The sequence below is a fragment of the Salmo salar genome, chromosome ssa10, assembly GCF_905237065.1.
Source record: "Salmo salar chromosome ssa10, Ssal_v3.1, whole genome shotgun sequence".
Classification (NCBI taxonomy): domain Eukaryota; kingdom Metazoa; phylum Chordata; class Actinopteri; order Salmoniformes; family Salmonidae; genus Salmo; species Salmo salar.
In genome coordinates, this window is record NC_059451.1 from 30,324,402 (window position 1) to 30,343,878 (window position 19,477).

General features: G+C 42.6%; 1 protein-coding gene across 3 annotated transcripts; it reads right to left on the bottom strand.

The window, feature by feature from the left end:
* Positions 1 to 2,584: 2,584 nt before the first annotated feature.
* si:dkey-86e18.1 (uncharacterized) lies at positions 2,585 to 13,798 on the bottom strand. Of its 3 annotated transcripts, none has more exons than XM_014216825.2 (5): positions 13,486 to 13,798; positions 4,078 to 4,118; positions 3,895 to 3,969; positions 3,574 to 3,760; positions 2,585 to 3,283 (listed from the first exon to the last, which is right to left on the bottom strand). In XM_014216825.2, the coding sequence occupies exons 1-5, from the start codon at positions 13,550 to 13,552 to the stop codon at positions 2,775 to 2,777; spliced, it is 879 nt and encodes a 292-aa protein (XP_014072300.1). In that variant the 5' UTR covers positions 13,553 to 13,798; the 3' UTR covers positions 2,585 to 2,774. The 3 variants fall into 3 exon arrangements, with proteins under 3 accessions (XP_014072300.1, XP_014072299.1, XP_014072302.1); XM_014216824.2 differs by having other exon boundaries at positions 3,574 to 3,763; XM_014216827.2 differs by lacking the exon at positions 13,486 to 13,798 and adding an exon at positions 12,908 to 13,475 and having other exon boundaries at positions 3,574 to 3,763.
* Between the last annotated feature and the right edge of the window lie 5,679 nt (positions 13,799 to 19,477).

Sequence of the window (19,477 nt, forward strand, 5' to 3'; positions counted from 1 at the left end):
TTTTTCTTAATTTTTTACATTGTAGAATAATAGTGAACACATCAAAACTATGAAATAACACATTGTGGCAAACCTCTTCAAAGTTAGGAGCGTTTGTCACAAATTAAGTGGGAAACTGTCACAAAAGTCAGCCCAGAATGAAAGTTATTTCGAACATGACAGTACCTGTGTGTTTGTTTCTCTGTCCTGGTCCACCCAGGCAAGGTCAAGGATAGCAGGGTTCGGTACACAAATCTGGTTCTCGGTAGGTCCAGGTCTAAACGCCAACAGGTAAGTCCAAAACAGTCCAGCTCGTACACGGTAAATCCAGCCAATGTAGATTGTCTCTTTCTCTATGGTTCATAGATCCTTCCTGCCCCCTCTCTCTCTTCCTGGTTTTTCTTGACCCTTTATCTGTGGGTCGGCTCCACCTTCTGAGGGTTCCCCTTGCTTCTGGGAATTGTAGTTTTGGCAGTCGGCCATTTTGTGATCTGTAGTTCTGATCGGGGTGGCCATTTTAGTGATCGGGCGGAGCCCGTTTATTAGTTCTGCCCTCACATATCTGCCATTCATCACTCGACCCCCTTCTTTGCCACAACATACGGAATCATGTAGTAACCAAAAGCGTTAAAACAAATCAAAATATATTTTAGATTCTTCAAAGTAGCCACCCTTTGCCTTGATGACAGCTTTGCATAATTCATGAGCTGAAATAAAAGATCCCAGAAATGTCTCTCAAATGTTGTGCACAAATTTGTTTACACCCTGTTAGAGAGCATTTCTCCTTTGCCAAGATAATCCATCCACTTGACAGGTGTGGCATATCAAGAATCTGATTAAACAGCATGATCATTACACAGGTGCATCTTGTGCTGGGGACAATAAAAGGCCACTAAATTGTGCAGTTGTCACACAACACAACGCCACAGATGTCTCAAGTTGAGTGAGCGAGTACTTGGCATGCTGACTGCAGGAATGTCCACCAGAGCTGCTACCAGATAATTTAATGTTCAATTCTCTACCATAAACTGCCTCCAACGTCGTAGAGAATTTGGAAGTATGTCCAACCAGCCTCACAACCACAGACCACGTGTAACTACGCCAGCCCAGGACCTCCACATCTGGCTTCTTCACCTGCAGGATCATCTGAGACCGGCCATCTGGACAGCTGATGAAACTGAGGAGAAAAGCCCCTTTATGGGGAAAAACTAATTTGCAGTTGTGGGCCTATGCCCTACCAGGCCTACCCATGTCTGTGCCCTTGCCCAGTCAAGTGAAATCCATAGATTAGGGCCTAATTCATTTATTTCAATTGACTGACTTCCCTATATGAACTGTAACTCAGTAAAATCATTGCGTTTATATTTTTGGTCAGTATACATTTTTGCAGTGCTTGACTTGGACTGAAATTGGTGCTGTTACTCATTTTGGGTGCCGGTATGTTTATATTGAAGGGCAGGAACTCCTGAGCTAGTATTCTACAGGAGGTGCAGGAACTAAAGCAGAAGAACATTTTAGGAGCCGGTACTCAGTTCCAGTTAGCTCCTACCAAAATCAAGTACTGTGCTTAGGTAATTACAAATGTCCCGTTTGCTCAATCTGATTGGGTGGGCCTGGCTCCCCAGTGGGTGGCACTGCACTCACCCACCCAGGCCCACATGTGCCTACGCCCCTGGCTCTGAGTGTGAGATGACTCTGGTTGTACTGGACCTCTGGGCCAAACTAGAGCCACTGCCAGACGTGTACGATTAAAGGTCAGAGGCTGGTCCTGATCCGGATTAGTGGACTGAGACTGCTAGGCTGGGATTGGATTGGTCAGCTCAACTGGAAATGAGCTGAAGGTCCCTGATTGGTGAAGGTGTCCATAGTTCTCAGAGGCTGAGGTTGCATCACTTCCTGTTCTTTCAACAACCCAGTTACTCTCTACTCTACCCACCGGACTGCTCAGATCACGACTGGAGACTGCGTGTTTTTTTGGATACAGATGAGAGATACAGTACACGTCATAAGTGAGAAACTCCCCTGACATAACACTGAAACCAAGAATTGTATATTTGTCCATTCTCTAGACCATGGCTGATATTTTTGGAGTCAAGGCTAAAGACAGGAACCTGGCTGAAATATTGGTTTGGTTTTGTGGGCCACAATACATTTAGGTTGGTTATGACTAGGTCATATTACAAAACAAATTGGGAACCTCTCTTCTTAATAGAAGACAACCCATATAGCATATGAAAGCTGATTGTTTATGTTAGAGGTAAGACACCAAAACTGGTTGGAACTAGACAACAGAGCCAAACCCTGTTAAACTGGATGGTATTGGGGGAGACTGATTATGCAACAGAGACAGAGCTGCAACCTGAGAGTGACAGCTAATGTTACCATGAAATATAGACATCCTATTCTCGTCATCACCTTAGCAGATCATCTGTTGCACTTATTGTTTCATGTTCTAATCAAACAAATCAGAATGGAGTGAAAGTCTGTCCTACTAATTATTATTGGTTCTTATATTACTTCTAAAGTAGAATTCAGCACCATAATCTCAGAAGGGTCTGTCTGTTGGGTCACGTTTGTTTCTCAAGAAAAATAAAAGCCCTTGAAGTACATTGTATCATTGCCATTTTTATTGTGTATCTACATAATGTACAATAAGAAAAGAAAGAACCTGTGGTTCACAACAGCTGATTGGAGTTCACGGTAAAATGGACAAGTACTGGAGCATGGGATGTCCATGAATGGCAGATTGAGTTCTGAGTAGTGATCAGAGATCCAGTGCTAATAACAAAGCCTTGTCATGTGTTGTCTTCATCGTCTGAGGAGGAGTAGCAGCCTAGTCCCAGTACATGCCCTGTGCTCTTTTCATCATTAACGATGCTATGGGCTCCTCCTGCTCCTGTGCTGTCTAGTCTCTCTCCCCCTGTATTGTCTCTGTCCTGTGCAGCAATGGCCCTTCCCAGTGGAGAGCTGTGGAGGTTGGGTAGCCCAGAGAGCAGCACCCTGGCCATACTCTGAGTGTGAGACGACCCTGGTTGTAATGGGCCTCTGGACCCTGCTAGAACCACCGCCAGACGGGTGCGATCAAAGGTCAGGGGCTGGTCCTGATCTGGATTGGTGGACTCTGGGCTGGGATTAGTCAGGTCAACTGGAAATGGGCTGAGGAAAGTCCCTGATTGGTGGAAGTGTACATTGTTCTCAGAGGCTGAGGTTGCTTCACTTCCTGATCTTTCAACGACCCAGTTACTCTGTGATCCACCCACCGGCCTGCTCATATCACATGACTGGAGACCGCATGGTTTCTTGGCTACAGATGAGAGAAACCAGGAATTACCTTTAAAAATAAAGTATTTCCTTTCTCTAGACCAGAGTTTCTCAAAATGTTAGTCATGCCAGATATATTTGGTATCAAGTCTAGAGACGGGAACCTGACTGTAACATAGGTTTGGTATTTTTTAGGGCCACAATATATTTTAGGTTGGTTATGACTATGGTCATTTTAAAAAACTAATTGGGAACCTCTCTTCTTAATAGAAGACAACCCATATAGCATATGAAAGCTGATTGTTTATGTTAGAGGTAAGACAACAAACTGACCGGTGTTGTGGGAGATGTGTGTGTCTGCACTCCTCTTGGTGTATGCTCTAGGTGTCCAGGGCTGGTGTTTACAGGTCGGGTCCAGGGCTTTCAGTTTATAGATGAAGCGTTTATACTCTTTCTCCAGCCCCTGGATGCTCAGCTGGAACTCTGCTATCTTCCTCTCAGGGTAGTGAGACAACTGGGACTGCTGAGAGAGAGGAGAAAAAAATAAAGTGTGCCATACTCACTTTAACATGAAACTTCAGTTCGGGTATCCTTTCTTCACACACACACACACACACACACACACACACACACACACACACTTCACAAGCCTACCTGCAGATAATACTCGATTTCATTCTTGATGCTTGGGATCCACTTTTTAATGGATGAGGCTGAACTGAGTGTTGACTGTGGAGGGAAAAAAAACATATCAGATCGTAAGTGCAAGTCATATTTATCCCCAATAGAGCATGTGTGAATTACTGTCAATCAGATGAAATGTGTAGGAGAACTCACCAGTTTGGGTCTAGGTTCATGGACATCTTTGATACGGCCCTCTGTTTCAGGGCACAGAGAAGGAATTACATTTAGCTACACATTACAGTAATGTCCAACACAGGCTTTTATTCAAGCCCTGCATAACACACAGGATTCAACTGATCACCCAGATCTGAATAAGTTGAAAGGTGTTGGGTTCTAGCTTTAAATATACTTACTCATGTTACCATACTAGAACTTATTGATTACTTTACAAGTATAAGGAAGGTATAGGTTGGGGTCAATGAAGGATGTATAGGAACGTGGTGTATGGAAAGTCACATTCTGTCAAACATGTTATTGCTGAATATCAAGGCTCCTAAAAAAGGGAGGTAAAGGAGAACAGTCTGGTTTCAGTCAATGATAAAGTAGGACAGTGGCGGATTAGGGAGGAGCGAGGAATTCGGTCCGAGGTCAGGTCAGATGAAGTGAGAAGAAACAGTCCAATTTCATACGCATACACTTTCAAAGGTTCTAGCATCAGGCAGGGCCATGACTACATCAGTGAAAATAACTAATTAAGTTCCTGCCTAACAACAAAGATGTATTGGCTGTCTAGATGTGTAATTAGTTGACCCCAAATAGTAGGAGGTAATAAATATGTGCTTGTGTAATCATGCTTAGTCTTTTACAGCTGTATGACCCAGTGGGGTGAACAAACTTGGTTTGAGCTTTTTCTAGTCGTCCGTGAGTTTACTCTGTTAGGTTCTGAACAAACAGCTGTAACAAAAGTCTCTCCACCCAAGATCGATCTGTAGCTAGCTCTGGTCCAAGGCGTTACTTGCAGCTTAAGCCTTCTTCAACGCCCTGCTGCATCTTCACGTGTAACTCTTCATATAGCTGACTAAACTCCATGGTGAAGGAAGTTTCTGATGAACTCAACCAACGGAGTTGAGCAGGGACCAGGCTTTGTGGAATTCAGTTACGACTACATCGATTCGCTCAAGGTCAAATATATATTTTTAGATACATATATTATTATTTAATTTTCCTTATTTCAGGTCAACATTGTGAACAGATTTTACATACAGTAGCAGTCAAAAGTTTAGACACCTACTCATTCAAGGGTTTTTCTTTATTTTTTACTATTTTCTACATTGTAGAATAATAGTGAAGACATCAAAACTATGAAATAACACAAATGGAATGATGTTGTAAGCAAAAAAGTGTAAAAGATTATTCAAAGTTGCCACCATTTGCCTTGATGACAGCTTTGAAAACTCTTGGCATTCTCTCAACAAGCTTCATGAAGAAAGCTTTTCCAACAGTTTTGAAGGAGTCCCCACATATGCTGAGCACTTGTTGGCTGCTTTTCCTTCACTCTGCAGTCCAACTAATCCCAAACTATCTCAATTGGGTTGAGGTTGGGTGATTGTGGAGGCCAAGTCATCTGATGCAGCACTCCATCACTCTCCTTGGTCAAATAGTCCTTACACAGCCTGGAGGTGTGTTGGGTCATTGTCCTGTTGAAAAACAAATGATAGTCCCACTAAGAGCAAACCAGATAGGATGGCGTATTGCTGCAGAAAGCTGTGGTAGCCATGCTGGTTAAGTGTGCCTTGAATTCTAAATAAATCACTGACAGTGTCACCAGAAAGCACCCCCACACCATCACATCTCCTCCTCCATGAGTCACGGTGGGAACCACAAATGCGGAGATCATCCATTCACCTCTGCGTCTCACAAAGACATGGCAGTTGGAACCAAAAATCTCAAATTTGAATTTATCAGACCAAAGGACAGATTTCCACCGGTCTAATGTCTATTGCTTGTGTTTCTTGTCCCAAGCAAGTCTCCTTTTCTTATTGGTGTCCTTAAGTAGTGGTTTCTTTGCAGCAATTTGACCATGAAGGCCTGATTCACGCAGTCTCCTCTGAACAATTGATGTTGAGATATGTCTGTTACTTGAACTCTGAAGCATTTATTTGGGCTGAAATCTGAGGTGCAGTTAACTCTAATGAACTTATCCTCTGCAGCAGAGTTAACTCTGGCTCTTCCTTTCCTGTGGCGGTCCTCATGAGAGCCAGCTTCATCATAGCGCTTGATGGTTTTTGCGACTGCAATTGAAACTTTCAAAGTTCTTGAAATGTTCCGTATTGACTGACCTTCATGTCTTAAAGTAATGATGTACTGTCGTTTCTCTTCGCTTATTTAAGCTGTTCTTGCCATAATATAGACTTGGTCTTTTACCAAATAGGGATACAGCTCAGCGTTCAACACCATAGTACCCTCAAAGCTCATCACTAAGCTAAGGAACCTGGGACTAAACACCTCCCTCTGTAACTGGATCCTGGACTTCCTGACGGGCCACCCCCAGGTGGTGAGGGTAGGTAGCAACATCTGCCACGCTGATCCTCAACACTGGTGCTCCCCAGGGGTGCGTGCTCAGTCCCCTCCTGCACTCCCTGTTCACCCACGACTGCATGGCCAGGCACGACTCCAACACCATCATTAAGTTTGCTGACGACACAAGAGTGGTAGGCCTGATCACCGACAACGACGAGACAGCCTATAGGGAGGAGGTCAGAGACCTGGCCGGGTGGTGCCAGAATAACAACCTATCCCTCAACGTAACCAAGACTAAGGAGATGATTGTGGACTACAGGAAAAGGAGCACTGAGCACGTCCCCATTTTCATCGACGGGGCTGTAGTGGAGCAGGTTGAGAGCTTCAAATTCCTTGGTGTCCACATCAACAACATATTAGAATGGTCCAAACACACAAAGACAGTCGTGAAGAGGGCACGACAAAGCCTATTCCCCTCAGGAAACTAAAAAGATTTGGCATGGGTCCTGAGATCCTCAAAAGGTTCTACAGCTGCAACATCGAGAGCATCCTGACCGGTTGCATCACTGCCTGGTACGGCAATTGCTCGGCCTCCGACCACAAGGCACTTCAGAGGGTAGTGCGTACGGCCCAGTACATCACTGGGGCAAAGCTGCCTGCCATCCAGGACCTCTACACCAGGCGGTGTCAGAGGAAGGCCCGGAAAATTGTCAAAGACCCCAGCCACCCCAGTCATAGACTGTTCTCTCTACTGCCGCATGGCAAGCGGTACCGGAGTACCAAGTCTAGGACAAAAAGGCTTCTCAACAGTTTTTACCCCCAAGCCATAAGACTCCTGAACAGGTAACCAAATGGTTACCCAGACTATTTGCATTGTATGCCCTCCCCCACTACTCTCTGTTTATCTTATATGCATAGTCACTTTTAACTATACATTCATGTACATACTACCTCAATTGTCCCGACCAACCAGTGCTCCCACACATTGGCTAACCGGGCTATCTGCATTGTGTCCCACCACCCGCCAACCCCTTTTTATGCTACTGCTACTCTCTGTTCATCATATATGCATAGTCACTTTAACCATACCCACATGTACATACTACCTCAATAAGCCTGACTAAACGGTGTCTGTATATAGCCTTGCTACTCTTATTTTCAAATGTCTTTTTACTGTTGTTTTATTTCTTTACTTACTTACCCACACACACACACACACACAACCTTTTTGTTCGCACTATTGGTTAGAGCCTGTAAGTAAGCATTTCACTGTAAGGTCTACACCTGTTGTATTCGGCGCACGTGACAAATAAACTTTGATTTGATATCTTCTGTATACCACCCCTACCTTGTCACAAGACAACTGATTAGTTCAAAACGCATTAAGGAAAGAAATTCCACAAATTAACTTTTAAGAAGGAACACCTGTTAATTGAAATGCATTCCAGGTGACTACCTCATGAAGTTGGTTGAGAGAATGCCAAGAGTGTGCAAAGCTGTCATCAAAGGGTGGCTACTTTGAAGAATCTCTCTTGGTCATCACATGATTCCATGTGTTATTTCATAGTTTTGATGTCTTCACCATTATTCTACAATGTAGAAAATATTAAAAATAAAGAGAAACCCTGGAATGAGTAGGTGTCCCCAAACTTTTGACTGGTACTGAATGTACATATATTTGAATTCCAAAATGAAACAAGGTAACATAAAACATTGCATAACCAACATACACCAAAACAATACCTTCTTTCTTTTCTCTCCAAAACTCTTGAACGTGCCGTCCTTGGCCAGCTCTCCTGCTATCTCTCTCAGAATGACCTTCTTGATCCTAATCAGTCAGGTTTCAAGACTGGGCATTCAACTGAGACTGCTCTTCTCTGTGTCACGGAGGCTCTCCGCACTGCTAAAGCTAACTCTCTCTCCTCTGCTCTCATACTTCTAGACCCATCTGCTGCTTTTGATACTGTGAACCATCAGATCCTCCTCTCCACCCTCTCCGAGTTGGGCATCTCCGGCGCGGCCCACGCTTGGATTGCGTCCTACCTGACAGGTCGCTCCTACCAGGTGGCGTGGCGAGAATCTGTCTCCGCACCATGCGCTCTCACCACTGGTGTCCCCCAGGGCTCTGTTCTAGGCCCTCTCCTATTCTCGCTATACACCAAGTCACTTGGCTCTGTCATATCCTCACATGGTCTCTCCTATCATTGCTATGCAGACGACACACAATTAATCTTCTCCTTTCCCCCTTCTGATAACCAGGCGGCGAATCGCATCTCTGCATGTCTGTCAGACATATCAGTGTGGATGACGGATCACCAGCTCAAGCTGAACCTCGGCAAGACGGAGCTGCTCTTCCTCCCGGGGAAGGACTGCCCGTTCCATGATCTCGCCATCACGGTTGACAACTCCCTTGTGTCCTCCTCCCAGAGTGCTAAGAACCTTGGCGTGATCCTGGACAACACCCTGTCGTTCTCCACTAACATCAAGGCGGTGACCCGATCCTGTAGGTTCATGCTCCACAACATTCGCAGAGTACGACCCTGCCTCACACAGGAAGCGGCGCAGGTCCTAATCCAGGCACTTGTCATCTCCCGTCTGGATTACTGCAACTCGCTGTTGGCTGGGCTCCCTGCCTGTGCCATTAAACCCCTACAACTCATCCAGAACGCCGCAGCCCGTCTGGTGTTCAACCTTCCCAAGTTCTCTCACGTCACCCCGCTCCTCCGCTCTCTCCACTGGCTTCCAGTTGAAGCTCGCATCCGCTACAAGACCATGGTGATTGCCTACGGAGCTGTGAAGGGAACGGCACCTCCATACCTTCAGGCTCTGATCAGGCCCTACACCCAAACAAGGGCACTGCGTTCATCCACCACTGGCCTGCTGGCCCCCCTACCTCTGAGGAAGCACAGTTCCCGCTCAGCCCAGTCAAAACTGTTCGCTGCTCTGGCACCCCAATGGTGGAACAAGCTCCCTCACGACGCCAGGACAGCGGAGTCAATCACCACCTTCCGGAGACACCTGAAACCCCACCTCTTTAAGGAATACCTAGGATAGGATAAAGTAATCCTTCTACCCCCCCCTTAAAATATTTAGATGCACTATTGTAAAGTGGTTGTTCCACTGGATATCATAAGGTGAATGCACCATTTTGTAAGTCGCTCTGGATAAGAGCATCTGCTAAATGACTTAAATGTAAATGTAAATATAATTATACATTCCCTTTCAGTTCACTGCTCTTAATTTTTCCATTTCTTAAATTTGTCATATTAATTTAATGAAAAAAATAATTTTCCTTACATGCCTCAATTAATTTGACTGTCGCAAAATGTGAGGCTGTAGCGACAAAATAATTATTCTATACAAGAAAGCGACCAGCGTCAAGTTGACACAGATTCATATAATTGTTATATTGACACTTCTTAGGGTATCTGCAAGATTAGGGGGAAGTGATAGCAAAAAGGGGTCTCATATTGTATAGAAATCTCATTACTTGTTCCTGAATATAGCATTCATTCTCTCCAGTGTTAACACTAAAGATCTCACAATACCACTGGGTTATTTTTGTTGGCTGGTCTTTTATCCAGTGAAGGAGAATGCATTTGCGGGCCACAAAGATAATCTTTCACGAAGATTGAGCTGTGCTCAATTAAAGTAAGTGAGGGCCTGTTCCCGATGACACCGAGTACAAATAGCCATGGGTCCATTCTTATAGGACATACATGGCATTCAGAAAGTAGTCAGACCCCTTGACTTTTTCCACATTTTGTTAGGTTACAGCCTCATTCTAAAATTGATTAATGGGGATACAATCCCGTTAACGGGATTGGTTGGGCAACAACCAGTGAGAGAACACGGCGCGAAATTCAAAACAAAATAATCTCAAAATTAAAATTCAAGTATTATACGGCATTTTAAAGATACTCTACTCGTTAATCCAATCACATTGTCCGATTTCAAAAAGGCTTTATGGTGAAAGCAAAACATTCGATTATTTTAGCATAGCATATCACCAAAAAAAAAAAAAAAAAAAAGAAGCACGATAGCCATCACAAAACCAGATATACAGCTAAAATGAAGCACTAACCTTTGACAATCTTCATCAGATGACACTCCTAGGACATCATGTTAGACAATACATGCATTTTTTGTTCGATCAAGTTTATATTTATATCCAAAAACCCAATTTTTTCATTGGCGCGTTACGTTCAGAAAATGTTCTCCCCAATAACTTCCGGTGAAAAGGCACATTTAATTTACGGAAGAACTCATAACGTTGAAAAAAAATAATTATTTAAAAAATTTGAGATAATCTAGTCCTTTATTAAATTACAAATTTTCCTCAATCTACACACAATACCCCATAATGACAAACTTTTTGACATTTGTGCAAATCTATATATATATAAAAAAAGAAATATTACATTTACATAAGTATTCAGACCCTTTACTCAGTACTTTGTTGAAGCACCTTCGGCAGCGATTATAGCCTCCCGTCTTCTTGGGTATGACGCTACAAGCTTGGCACACCTGTATTTGGGGAGTTTCTCCCTTCTCCCATTCTTCTCTGCAGATACTCTCAAGCTCTGCCAGGTTGGATGGGGAGCGTTGATGCACAGCTATTTCCAGGTCTCTCCAGAGATCAGGTTCAAGTCCGGGCTCTGGCTGGGCCGCTCATGGACATTCAGAGACTTGTGCCAAAGCAACTCCTGCGTTATCTTGGCTGTGTGTATAATGTCATTGTCCTGTTGGAAGGTGAACCTTCGCCCCAGTCTGAAGTCCTGAGCGCTCTGGAGCACGTTTTCATCAAGGATCTCTATGTACTTTGCTCCGTTCATCTTTCCCTTGATCCTGACTAGTGTCCCAGTCCCTGCCGCTGAAAAACATCCCCACAGCATGATGCTGCCACCACCATGCTTCACCGTAGGGATTGTGACAGCTTTCCTCCAGACGTAACGCTTGGCATTCAGGCCAAAGAATTCAATCTTGCTTTCATCAGACAAGATCATTTTGTTTCTCATGGTCTGAGAGCCCTTTAGGTGCCCTTTGGCGAACTCCAAGCGGGCTGTCATGTGCCTTATACTGAGGAGTGGCTTCCGTCTGGCCACTCAACCATAAAGGCCTGATTGGTGGAGTGCTGCAGAGATGGATGTCCTTCTGGAAGGTTCTCCCATCTCCATAGATGACCTCTGGAACTCTGTCAGAGTGCATAGTGACCATCTGGTTTTGGTCACCACCCTGACCAAGGCCCTTCTCCCGATTGCTCAGTTTGGCCGGGCGGTGGTTCCAAACTTCTTCCATTTAGGAATTATGGAGGCCACTGTGTTCTTGGGGGACCTTCAATGCTGCAGAAATTATTTGGTACCCTTCCCCAGACATGTGCCTAGACACAATCCTGTCGCGGAGCTCTACGGACAATTCCTTCGACCTCATGGCTTGCTTTTTGCTCTGACATGCACTGTCAACTGTGGGACATTACATAGACAGGGGTGTGCCTTTCAAAATCATGTCCAATCAATTGAATTTACCACAGGTGGACACCCATCAGGTTGTTAAAACATCAAGGATGATCAATGGAAACAGGATGCACCTGAGCTCAATTTCAAGTCTCAAAGCAAAGCGCCTGAATACTTATGTAAATAAGGTATGTTTCTTTTTTTACTTTTAACACATTTGCAAAACAAAAGTTATGTTTTCGCTTTGTCATTATGGTCTGTATATTGGTGAGTAAAAAATATATATTTAATATATGTTTAAATAAGGCTGTAAAGTCACAAAATGTGGAAAAGGGGAAGGGGGTCTGAATACCTTCCGAATGCACTGTGTAAAGGGGCCATCTGGAGAGGATACAAAAGTATGGGAAAAATATTCCTTTTAAATCAGATTCATTCTAATGGCAGGTCCGTCTATCTAGGTCTTCCTACCCCACCCCCCATTTTTACACTGCTGCTACTTTCTATTTTTCATGTATAGTCACTTTACCTCTACCTACATGTACATATTACCTCAATTAGCCCCAACCTGGGCTCGAACCAGGGACCCTTGCACACATCAACAAATGATACCCACGAAGAATCGTTACCCATCGCGCCACAAAAGCCGTGGCCCTTGCAACGCAAGGGGAAACCCTACTTCAAGTCTCAGAGCGAGTGCCGTCACTGATTGAAACGCTATTAGCGCGCACCACCGCTAACTAACTAGCCATTTCACATCGGTTACACTTGCATAGTGGAGTCTTTTGTTAAGACAAGTAGGTAGCTAGCTAGCTAAACAATGAACCATAATCCCAACTCATGACGTTACTACCCTGCATGATTCTGGTAGCTAACCAACCAGGTTCAATGTTAGCTAGCCAACATTAGGCTATAACTAGCAAAGCAAATGGCTTTGAGATACGAATAATAGGATCATACACGTAACTTTAGCTAGCGTGCTAACAGTACACTTCAACTTGAAATTAAAACAACTTTCTGTCGAAATTTGAAAAGTGTAATATCTGAAAATTTAGTTAGTTAGACTATCTTACCTGTATAAATCATGGATGAATGCTTCTCCCTGTCACGAATGCCCATACTCTAATTCCACTGATTTCCCTACATACATGTTCACATTTTTTAACTCGATAAAGTGTTTTTATCAAAAGCAATCACTTTTGCATGGGAAAACACTGAATCCTACTAATTACCGCTCATGCTTAATTACGTCACATGGCTCATACCCGGGAGTCAGTCTGGTTCTAAATCGAATGTAATCAACTTTCAGACACCAACAAGGCCAGGCAAGATAATAGGAGGATTTTTTTTTTGAACGCTGCATGGCGTTAAACACTCAAACCGAACATAACATCGTGGACCAGATATATAATGTAACTAGCTAGCTTGTTAAGAACAGGCTAGATCGCTGATAGCTAAGGCAGTGGGTGTTTCTAGCTATAGGCTAGTAGTAGCAAGCTTGCCAGAGCGAAATTAACTTGATAGGAAGTCTAACTAGCTAGCTAGATAATACTAACAATGTTTGCTAGCACTGCAAAGAGTCACGTTAACGCGTAGCTAAAAATACAAACGGAATACTTAATCTATTGAAATACGATTGATTGCCACTTGCCATCTCTTTCTTTTTGAAGCCATAATCTGTTTAATTTCCCCAGTTGTTTCTCCTCGTTTCTAGCCATTTGGGAGCGACACGCTAATTTACCAGCAACATTCTTCTTCTTTGGGTATATTGGCGAACTAACGTTACACACACAAAAAAAAGTGTATTGTCACCAATTGGATGGGGGTTAAACAATGAACTAAAGGAAAGTAAATTACACTACAGGGAACATAAACTACTAAATATGAGTGTATATTCCCACTCCGCTGTCATTCGAAACCTTATCAACAAAATGTCACGTAATTGTCTAGCCAAGTCATGTGACACGATGGACGGACTCGTTCCAGGTCGTCTGTGTTCCAGCCGCACTGTATATCTCAGAAGATGTTAAAATGAACAACCACGAACCAGAGTACTCCATGGTGGGAGCGGCCATTCTTATTGACTTTGTATTATATATATATTAGTTAAAAATGGGGGAGGCAGCAGTAATAGTAAACTTCATATTCAACGTCTTCGCATGCAGTACTGAAAACGTTAGACGAATGTAAGGTTAATATAGGCTATGAAACCCACGTTGTTATGGAACAATCCATATTTGTCTCTCACAGTACTGAAAACGTTAGATGAATTTAAGGTTAAAATAGGCTATGAAACCCACCTTGTTATTGAACAATCCACATTTGTCTCTCATAGTGTCTGTGAAATTGAAAAACGAAATAGATGGCTGCTATGCATACTTATAGACGACACTATGCTACAGTTTTTGACCAAACTGATAACTGTTATAAGCTGTTATAAGCTTCATAAGCATCAGAAATGTCACCCTTTTTAAACAACCTTTGTGTGGCCAATGAATAAACCTCCTCTTTGCAAGGGTTAATTTAGAAATTGAATACATGATTGGCCTATTCTTAAATTACTAACTTTTATATATTTAATTCTGCTTTATATCTGCATTATATCATTTCACCATGTATTAGGCTCCCGAGTGGCACAGCGGTCTAAGGCACTGCATCTCAGTGCTAGAGGTGTCACTACAGAACCTGGTTCGATTCCAGGCGGTATCACAACCGGCCGTGATTGAGAGTCCCATAGGGAGGTGCACAATTGGCCTAGCATCGTCTGGGTTAGGGTCTGGCCGGGGTAGGCCGTCATTGTTAATAATAATTAGTTCTTAACTGACTTGCTTGATTAAATAAAGGTTATGTCTTTAGTTATTTGCCTTTGAACAAACAAACAGGACAACGTGCAGTGAACGCTCATTCAAGTGCAACGCAGGATGCTTTGGTCTGTCCCGCGCCAAGATTAGAGAGTGATCTCCACTTCCAGTGAAACACGCATACTATAAAGACAGTACAGTACAGTATGAAGATGGGATGAAACTGGTTCTCCAATATAAATCCCCCATAACGCTTATAGGCGATGTCATGGCGATTTTGGCTATCTAAGCTCATGCTCAGAAACACGTCATCGGGTCTAACGTTCGTCTTGCGCCAAACTGTGCATGTGCAGGCCGTTAAAAATCAAAGCCACTCCATCAATATAACGTTTTTTTTTTTTTACAAGAATGAAAACGTGTCAGTTTGTCACTTTCACGAGGTTGGAGTAATAACATGTTCAGCTACTTAAGACATTGGCTCGGATATAGGTTGTATCTTTCGATTTCGAGAAAATTAACAACTAAGGAAGAATTGTTCTCTCACTGACATCTCAAACCGGGCCTGGTCTGCTTTGTCTGTTTCGCAAGCTTTCCCAGAACTGTCACGATGTTGCGCATCTGGCTTTAGAAAGTCTTGGGTTTAAAAATGTTTCGACTTGCTAACTAGTTGAACGTAGCACGTGTATAACTACAACAATTTAGCAAATCTGAAATTTACGAGTTTCCTAGTTCTCACTAGGACATGAACGCGGCATGTGTGCTTATTAGGCGGGATGACGTGGGTCTTCCGACCGTGCTCTGTCATCATACGGGGTGCGTTCGTAAATTCCCTCTGGCTATCTACTCCGATTTAAGAGCACTCTCGTCTTCGTGTGCCAGAGCATCGGCAAAAAAACATAATTCAGTTGTTGCCAACAGCACAGTGACAGGCACCAACGCGCTAGATAACATTAAAAGAGCCAAACCAACTCTGCTATGGCGAGTAAAATTGACAGAGTGAGATGTAAGCTAAAGCTAGCCAACTTTAGCCAGTTAGCTTGGGTGCTTGACTGACTGTTGTGAGGTCAGAACGCTCGGATCAACCCTATTCCCCTGTCAGAGCGTCCAGTGTGCTCTGAGAGCTACAATTTGAAAATGCTCTGAAATTACGAAAGCCTATAGCGCAGTCTGGCACTCCAGAGTGAATTTACAAACACTCCCATGGTCAGGTAAGTTCCCCATGTGTTCCAGTATGAAGTCATATTTTGCCAAGTTATGGCAATCAAATTAGAGCAGACTGATGAAAATCAGTTTGAGACTCTGACCCACTCGAATATTGTGTCAATTATTATGTCTGTTTATCTGATTTAAAATACAGGCTCATTGTTCTTCCATAAGACTGTTATTAGTTGTACTTTCTCAATTAGGTCTTATAAGTAGCCTACAGAATAAAACCTGAACAGTAATAATAATTTCTATAGCGCTTTTCATAACAATCTCAAAGCGCTTCAAAAGCAAATAATAAACAAGCAATACTCATCATCATGAGTAGCCTAGCTATAGTTAGGTCAACCAATAGAAGCCAAGTCTTTGAGTGCATGCATCTTCCAAAGATGGAGAGGGACAGTTCATGGCTTTATCAGAGGAAGGTGGTCAGGGAGATGGTTGATGAAGAGTCTGATGATGATCTTGTAGAGGGCTACTCTGGATACCAGCCTGAGTCGTGCATCTACTGGACCTCCTTAACAATATGACACCCACTTGAGTGACACCTCAGCAGCTTTGGGCGCCAGAAAGGACACCGCACACAGTTCAGACTAGTAGCCAGTCATCCTCTCTATGAGCCCTCTGTCTTAGTACTGCATCTCCCATAGAGCCCCACAGTGTCATAATACCCATAAAACCTAGCGGTTAAACAGGGAAATGGTTCCAATTGTTTTTCCACCATTTATTTTTCCCATAGGGAATTTTAGAAACACTTAAAATAAGGGCTGTGTTTCTTGTATGTTTATCCTGGCGTGATGTTTTGATAACCATGTAAATCTCTCTTGGACAAAGTGACTTTTATCAATATATTTGGCTCTACTTACTCTCTGATTCGAAAAATGCTAATTTCCAACAAACTAGACATCATGCAAAACTACAAATCCCTGCAAGCTCCTGCACGTCATCTTTAGCTGACACCTTTGCTAACAGATATTGTGTCAATTTAAAACTTGCACAAGACAGTTCACAGAATTGTCTATTTAAAGAAATGCAGCCAATTGTCACGACTACCACCGAAGTCGGCTCCTCTCCTTGTTCGGGCAGTGTTTGGCGATCGACGTCACCGGCTTTCTAGCCATCGGCGCTCCATTTTTCATATTTCTATTTGTTTTGACTTGTTTCCATACACACCTGGTTTTCATTATCTAATCACACTGCATGTATTTAGTCCTCTGTTCCCCTCCATGTCTTTGTGTGTAATTGTTTATTGTTATGTGAGATGTTCACACGCTACACTTTTGTACATGTTCCGTGTGTTCTTTTGGGCACTTTGATGTCATTTTGTGCCTATTTCTTGACCGGAATAAAAGTGTGCCTGTTAAATCTACTCTGCTCTCCTGCACCTTACTTCGCCTCCCGTACACAGCCGTAACACCAATTTATTAATTCCTACATTTAACTAACATTTATATAGTTAATCCAGAGAGTCTTACCTTTGCCACCATTCGACAGTCTCGTCCAGATCATCATGGCATTTTTAAGTTCTTTATGATAGGCACATTAGCAGCTGATTAGCATTTCATTCTTGGGGGAAAAATACAGATGAATACATTGATAAAAGTCACCTTATCTTAGAGAGGTTTACACCGTTATCAAAACATCACACCAGGGTAAGCCTACATGAAACACAGCCCTCATTTTAAGTGCTTCTAAAATCCCATAGATGAATGGTGGAAAAACAATTGGAACCATTTCCCTGTTTGATCACTAGGTTTATGGGTATTATGACTCATACTGTGGTACTCTATCAACTCAAGCCTCAGGTGACACTTCAATTGATGATTTCAAAAGATCAGGAACCAGCAGCCAGGTGAAACAAAAAAGCTGGTACAGTGTCCAGATCCATCATTTGAACAAAAACAATTAGCCAGCTAAATAGCCAAAAGAGTTGATCTGCCAGTCCATCTGAAAATCTGTGGGTCAAAACCACCAGAAATATGCAATAAACTCAATGTCATCAAAAACAAAACAGCTGATAAAAAAAAAACACAATAAAAAACTTTACATTTAGCAGACACTCTTATCCAGAGCAACTTACAGTAGTGAATGCATAGATTACATTAAAAAAAAATTCTCATACTGGTGCCCCTTGGTAATCGAACCCACAACCCTGGCGTCACAAACACCATGCTCTACCAACTGAGCCACACGGGACCACAAATATTTGTACATTTACATGTTACATATTTAAAGGAGCTCTCTGCTTAGGCTGCTTCTAGGCTGACTATGTATTTTTTTCATGGGATTTTAAATCTGAGTTTGACCTACTTTGTAGTTTGTATATTTGTAGTACATTGTGTAGATATGTCTTCTAGATACTTCTAAATATTCCTGTTTTTAATTATAGGGAACGTTTATTTGTGTAGCGAACAACTACTTATTTCTTGAACATCAGATTCTATTCCTCTGTGAGTACTGTGGTAATATAAACATGATTTTATTTGTTCTGTATTGTCCTGAACATGGTCTTCATCAGTAATAAACTAGAGCCTTGGCCCTGGAGAAAAGACCCAGATTTTTTTTTAACTGTGCTCATCTCATCGGCAATGTCGCCCTCTCGTGAATATTTCAGAGTCCTACAGGAAATCACAGACTTTCTACTCATACAGTATATATGTATGTTTTCTTTACTGTTTCTGTATTAGCAGGTGCTCATCGGCAATCTAGCTGGATAGTTATTAAAACGTTATGATTATGCTCTTATTTATTACAATTGTATGACTCTGCCCTGTGCCCACCCCTCAATATAACATGTCTAGATACAATGTAACCATAGGCCTGTAGTCAAATGTTTTGTTTGTAAATATGTTTGTTTAGATTAGTTACCACCATGTTTCTTCCTGTCGCTTATTCCTCTGGTGTTATTGTTGTTTACAGTGATCATGCTTGTGATGCTGTGTGAGCAACCCAATAGTCATGTTGACCAGGGCAACAGGAAGTTAAGTTTATGATACAATATAGGGACAGAACATGTCACCACTACACACAATTCAGCTGTGCTATGAATTTACTAAACACTTTCGCTGCAACGCATTAAAAATAACGTTAGAAATTATTGACAATGTATTATGATTGAGTAATTGAAGTTATAATCATGATTTACTTTATAGGTCCCTCAACCATAGCAGTGTGTCAGAAGCATTTGCCCTGGAGGCCTGTGAATGTAGGCCACTTCACAACATACAGAGTATCTGTGTTCCTTTTACCTTGTTAGATGATGAGACTCAAGTGGAGCTGAGGTGTTAGGTGGCCCGCTCATGTTGCACTCGAATCTACACTAGAGAGATTGAAGGGTCATTGACTGAAACTCAATCACTAACCTCAGGATCAATAAGGCATTCCTGGCATACATCCCTGCTGTAGAGGTTGAACCTATAACTACAGGTCTAGGACCAGATTACTCAGTCCCACAGCAATGTCTAACTAGTGTGCTGTAGAGAGATAAAAGGGTCATTGACTGTGAAACTCCATCACTAACCTCAGGATCAATATGGCATTCATGGTACAGATAACTTGCTGCTCTCTTAACATGTTGCAACATGTTTCAGTGTACACACACAATACACACCCTTTCACAACACACACAGAGGCATTGTA